At 42.7% G+C, this 6,000-nt stretch overlaps 1 protein-coding gene across 2 annotated transcripts in view; it reads left to right on the top strand.

Moving 5' to 3' along the window:
- LOC109515285 (kelch-like protein 20) overlaps positions 1–5,305 on the top strand; it is a 7,057-nt gene extending 1,752 nt beyond the window's left edge. The window contains exons 4-12 of one of the 2 annotated variants that reach the window (XM_019868948.1): positions 825–1,016; positions 1,498–1,641; positions 1,740–1,926; positions 2,084–2,230; positions 3,273–3,401; positions 3,604–3,780; positions 4,052–4,198; positions 4,568–4,733; positions 4,809–5,305. In XM_019868948.1, the coding sequence (XP_019724507.1) occupies positions 825–1,016; positions 1,498–1,641; positions 1,740–1,926; positions 2,084–2,230; positions 3,273–3,401; positions 3,604–3,780; positions 4,052–4,198; positions 4,568–4,733; positions 4,809–4,962 (1,443 nt within the window). In that variant the 3' untranslated portion in view covers positions 4,963–5,305. The remainder of the gene's footprint in view (positions 1–824; positions 1,017–1,497; positions 1,642–1,739; positions 1,927–2,083; positions 2,231–3,272; positions 3,402–3,603; positions 3,781–4,051; positions 4,199–4,567; positions 4,734–4,808) is intronic. The other variant, XM_019868958.1, reaches the window with a different exon arrangement.
- The last annotated feature ends 695 nt before the right edge of the window (positions 5,306–6,000 follow it).

The raw sequence follows: 6,000 nt of genomic DNA, 5'->3' as shown, positions 1-6,000 counted from the left end.
CATACGTGCGCACTGGTCTGGCCGGCCGCGCTCCTGTTTAGCAGTTAAATAGCAATTAAATTACAGCGCATTCTCTGTTTTATCCAAATTGTTTGTTTTAAAACAAGTATTCCTTAGTTTAGTATCCGCACATTATTTTAGTATACATTTTTAAAAACATATATTGTGGCAGTCATAAGGAGCACACACGATTGACTGTAAACACGTCTTTATTCCACGACTGCCAACAAGTGGATCTATTCTGAACAAGGACAGAATCGTGTCCGCCATAATATTTATTAAAAGAAAAATAAATAAAAGTCTGCGAGAGAGAAACCCGACCCGAACCTGTTTTACTTCCGCATTCCTTGTCATTTTGGGCCGCAGCAGAAACTGCACGTGTGACCGCAAGTGGAGCTGCTCCGACGCTGCGCCGGAGCTGTCACGCTCAGCGGCTTTGCACGTGTGACCGCTCCACAAAATTTGCTCCGGTGTAAAATAGATCGCAACAAAATATTTCGGTGCAGCGTCGGACCAAATGTGTGCCGTGTGAACAGGGCTTATAACTGCTTCAAACAACAAAGTGTATGCAGAAAAGTGGTTAAGATTGCACGACTGTCTGTGTTGTATTATTTGTCATTTTATGTGAACTGTTCTTTTGATGGCGGCGCGGGCACCCGCAGCGGCTCCTCTCTCTCCTGAGGGAAAAAAATTAATCTGTGCTGTATATTGCACATTTGACAATAAAGTTGACATGAACATGAACACGAAGCTTTACAGTTCCAATGTTTACGAGACGGAACTGTACTGTTGGGTGTAAACTTAACAAACGCTGTTCTGTCCAGGCGCTGCTGGCTGCAGCCAACTTGCTGGACGTGATGGCCGTGCGCGAGGCCTGCTGCAGCTTCATGGAGCATCAGATGGATGAGATCAACTGTGTGGGCATCCACTGCTTTGCTGAGGCCCACTCCTGTAAGCAGCTGGAGAAACGAAGCATGGCGTACATTCTCAAGCATTTTAGCCGTGTTTGCCAGCAGGTGAGAGGCTTGCGTACTGGTGCAGTCCTCAATTGAAGAGCCTATGTACCATGTAACCTAAGGTTGAATGCCCCAAAAGGAATACAATTTTTGAACTTCGACTAAAATCTTCAAAAATTCAACCATTATGTGACGCCTCGCCAGGTTTCAGTGTCCCCCTGCTTTTTGTTGGGGGCGGGGGAAGTGACCGGGGTATCCGATGAAGAGTGAAACTTTGCGCTTAATATAAATAATTTGGTGGTGGTGGGGAGAATTAAATTGAATATGCATTTTCTACATGAAATGCGGGGGGACTTAAAATCTATATTTTTTAAATGGAACAAGAAAGTGCCAAACCGCGAGGGTGCCCTGTAGTCTCGCACCACTGCACAAACTAGTTCATTACATGCAACTTGTGTAGTACTATTTCGCATCTCAGATCATTTGGATGCGATAAATTCTTCATCGTCTTTTTAATCAATGTTTAAATTCTCTCTTGCAGGAGGAGTTTTTGACATTGTGTGTGGACAAACTAACTGAAATCCTTGCCAGTGACCACCTCAACGTGTCCAGAGAGGAATTGGTGTTTGAGGCCGCCACGCTGTGGTTAAATAAATGCCCAACCCGCAAGCAAAGCTTTGATAAGGTCACATTTGAAATGTACAGTACGTAGTTGCATCGTGTGTGTGTGCAGTGTGATGTGGTGAAATTTGAAGCGCTCTGTTCTTCACTCTTTTCCTAAAGGTTTTGGAGCACGTCCGCCTGCCCCTCATCAGCCCTTATTACCTCCATGACGTGATTGAGTCTCTGGATGTGGTGAAGGAGAACCAGAGCTGCCAGAGACTCATTTCCGAGGCCAAAGACTACCTGCTGCTGAAGGACCGCCGAAGGGAGCTCTTCTGCTCCCGGGTACGGCCGCGCAGATCCACAGGTCAACATTTTATTATCAAACAGATTATATGGAGCGTGGGAGTCATTTATCCATTTTTTAAACTGTAAAATAAGTGACTCCTACATAACATATCTTTGTCACAATATTGGGATGAGCTCTAACCTCTGTTACGATTCTTCTGTTTCCATGGTAACAGGGACGTCGGAAGTCATCATAACAGTTGGCGGAGAGGACGACAAAGTGGTGCTGCGCAGCGTGGAGAGCTTCGATCCCGTTACGAATAAGTGGCGGGATCATGCCTGCCTGCCATTCGCTGTGAGCAAGCATGGGCTCGTGGTGTCAGGTGAGCCAACGCAAGTCATATGCAAGAGTGTAAATCAGCAACTAAAATATAGGGGTGGGTGATAGAAAATGAATCTCAAATTTGTTTTTACCACATGAATGTTATTTTTACCCTCGCCTCTCTCCTCCTGCCCACTTACTGAAACTAGCTGCCCAACAGGTGTTGGGTACTTGCATTAGCTTCCAAGTCTTTTAAAGGGGAAGTCCAACCCAAAAACTTCTTGACAATAATGTGTCATGTGCGTACTCACTGATCAAAGCACGACATTCTGATTTAATGTTGCGTTTCTGGAATATGAGATAAGCAGCAAAGGCCACTTGTTTTTATCCATCCGAAGGGGTAGCCATTTTGCCACATGCCGTCGACATGAAAATGACATCACAGTTGCTCAGGTAACGACCAATCACGGCTCAGTTTCATAAAACAGATGAGCTGTAAATCGATGGTTGCATGAGCCCTGAGCAACTTTGATGTCATTTTCAGTCGACAGCAAGCTGCAAAATAGCTGCCCCCTAAGATGGATAAAAAAGGCGGACATTTTGCTGCTTAAGTCATTTTGCACAAACACAATATCAATCACAAAAACCTGTTTAGACTTGTGGTGCTGCATAAAACATAAAAAGAACAATTTGGGGTTTCAACTTTTTTTTTTTTTTTAAACTTGCATTCACCTCCACAAATCGTTTTTTTTGTTTTGTTTTCTCCTCCCCTTTTAAAGACGTGAAAAACCTTCCAACATATTGATGAATTACTGCTTTTTTTCATGTTTGTTAAACTCACATGTCGCTGTTTTGAAAAATACTCATTAGACTGGCTCAAATCAGTCACAAAATATAAGGAGGTTTCCTATACTGATTTTTTTTGGGGAAAACTAGTGCTTCTCTGTTCAGAGCTACGTTGTTACTGTAAGCTTTGCCGCATTTTGAATGATTAAATCTGCTAATAAAATGGGGTACAACAAAAGATATTTTTATTAATTGTGCTGAGAAACTTGAATTATATCCAAGGCCCACCATGATATTTTCCCCTGTCTCCCTTGCAGACTCCACTCTATATTTAGCCGGAGGGGAGTTCCCTGATGGCTCAGCCAGTAGGGAGATGTGGCGCTACGACCCGTGCTTTGAGACTTGGATGGAAATGGCTCCCATGAATACGTCTCGCTCGGAACTCGGTGCGTCTGTCTCAGTGGGCTGCCATCATAAACATCACAACACTCAACCTCATTCTTACAAGTCTCTGTTCACTCACTGCTTTTGTGCTCAATTCTCAGAACGGATGTGAGGCTTTCTGTTTAGCAGCATATTAAGAAGTGCAAAAAGAATTCATTTGACTAAATCAAGCGTCTCTCTCTCTCTATCTCTCCTCGCGGGCAGGCCTGGTGATGCTGGATGGATTTGTTTATGCCGTGGGGGGCTGGGAAGGTCACTTTCGACTGGCCTCGGTGGAGTGCTACAACCCTCACACCAACTCCTGGCAATTCACGGGCTCCGTCAAAATGGCAGTCACAAGTCCCGCCGTTGTGGCGCTGGACGGTCTTCTCTATGTTACTGGTAGGACATACTGCTAATGTACTGTAATTCTTACTGAAGGGTCTTCCAAAGCAGATTTGAATTACTTGACAGATTGGGTGATCGAGTCACTATTTACTCAACTCAAATGTATTTATGGAGCCCTTTCAAACAGCCATCACTGCACACAATTTAGTGTGAAAGCACTTATGGGAGGAAATTTCTGGAAAGTTCTGTTCACGCTTTTTAAATCCTGAATTGCCGAACTTTCCTGCTCTCCTGTTGACGATGAGCGTTTTGCCTTGTCTTGTAGGTGGAGCAGTTTTGGAGGATGGCGATGGCTCAGATCACACACAAGTGTACAACCCTAAAACCGCTACTTGGACGGAAGTTTCCCCAATGCAGATTCCTCGTTCTGGTTCAGCAGCTTGTACGCTGAAAGGAAAGATTTATGTCATAGGTAGAGTATTTCACTTGGCTTTGTTGACTTGAGTATCATTATGTTTCAGCACAATACAGTTGCATTTAATCTCTTATAACTGTGTTTTAAATTTATTTAGGTATAATTTTGAACTTGTGTGCAATACATTTCATTTGAATCATTTAAGGACTTAAAACATTATCATAATGTTACAGTAGCTTGCAATAATAGTAAATATACAGTTTAATAATAAAGCCTCTACCTCATTCTTGGTGACCTGTTAAGTTTTTGTATTTAAATTTTAGTGTTTTTTGTTTTTTTGTAGTGGTATTCGGTGTAAAAAGCTTAGGAACCTATGTGCTTAAGTGAATCAACTGGCCATCCTACTGTTTTTATTTTGAACTGTAGGGGGGTGGCACGCCTCGAAGGAAAACACAGACAAGGTTGAGTGTTACAACCCCAAGACTAACCAGTGGACCATGTGCGCCCCAATGAAAGAACGACGCTACCGGCCCGGCGCTGCCGTGGTGGATGGAAAGATCTACGTCCTAGGAGGAGAGGAAGGATGGGACAGGTGAGAGGAAAGCAAAACTCTCGGCACCTTTTGCATTCGGTCGCATGAACTTGATGCCTGATCGCACTCTGTTAGATATCATGACACAATCGAGAGGTACTGCGACGAGACCAACACATGGGAGATTGTCGGGGAGATGCCCACCAGTCGAAGCTGGCTCAGCTGCGTATCACTCTTGCTGAGAAAGGACGATTTGTCGCACTACTACCCAAGTTTGCCAAACAGCTAAGTGATGACATCCGAGAGCAATGCCTTCCCGCGTCGATGCGCACCCTCAACAGGAACACAGAACCACCATGCTCATAGCTGTATTTTTGTATTATTAGTAGTATTGTTATTTATTTATTTGAACTCCGTGTAACTGTGAGAGTGACAAGATGCTGTATGGGCCAAGAAATCCAACTGAATATTTTTCGTAAGGTACCCATGCAAAGGATAAACGTGAGCTGTGCTTTGTATTATAAATGTTTAAGGATTGTAGTTATTTCGTGTTAATTATTTTTGTAATTGGTGTCAGTAAATTTTAATTAGAAGTGACTTTAATAAAATTATTCATTATCTTTTGAAACAGCTGCCTGTCTTCCGGTTTTCTATCAATGCATCCATTATACTGGCATCAAATGTACGCTCTGGTAAAATGTGGTGTTTATTATTCAGCCACAGCTTACCTGTTTCTTGTTTTAAAATTCTGATTGGGGGCAACACAAACCTGTAGTAGAGGGTCATTTTTCCAAGTCTGGCTGCAGATAGTTTAAAATGGCTTCCCAACTACCGTTGAGGTGCCCTTGAGCAAGGTGCTGTATACGGAACTGATGTGGAACACAAATGTGCAGCACAGTATGAGCAGGATTTCTCGTGGGTTTATAAGGAGTAATATTAAAAATGTCTTTAAATTATGGTGTGAGTATTGAAATACAGTTGACTATTTATGTTAAATGTTTTGTTAGGCGCTTTGTTACAGCCGCAGCTGTTGCGGAAGCGCTATGCAAATGAAGATGTATAAGGTCACTTCTCACAAATTGGCAATGAAGTTCTCATGATACTTACTGACGTTTAGAATAAACTGGTTGTAGTGTCGGTACGACGTTTGGCTAAAAATAAGTTGATTTTCATCGATTAATTTGAGTTATTTTATTTGTGATTTGGCTGAAGGAATTTTTTTTCCAAGATTAAACAAATCGCAAAAAATATTCTAATAGTTTCATTGTCATTTGAGTTGCCTAAAAAGGGATGAGCAATTAAATGGCGGCGCGGTTACCCGCAGCCG

This window comes from Hippocampus comes, unplaced genomic scaffold (genome assembly GCF_001891065.2).
Source record: "Hippocampus comes isolate QL1 unplaced genomic scaffold, H_comes_QL1_v1.1 scaffold98, whole genome shotgun sequence".
NCBI lineage: Eukaryota > Metazoa > Chordata > Actinopteri > Syngnathiformes > Syngnathidae > Hippocampus > Hippocampus comes.
This window is presented reverse-complemented; position numbering and strand designations above follow the sequence as displayed.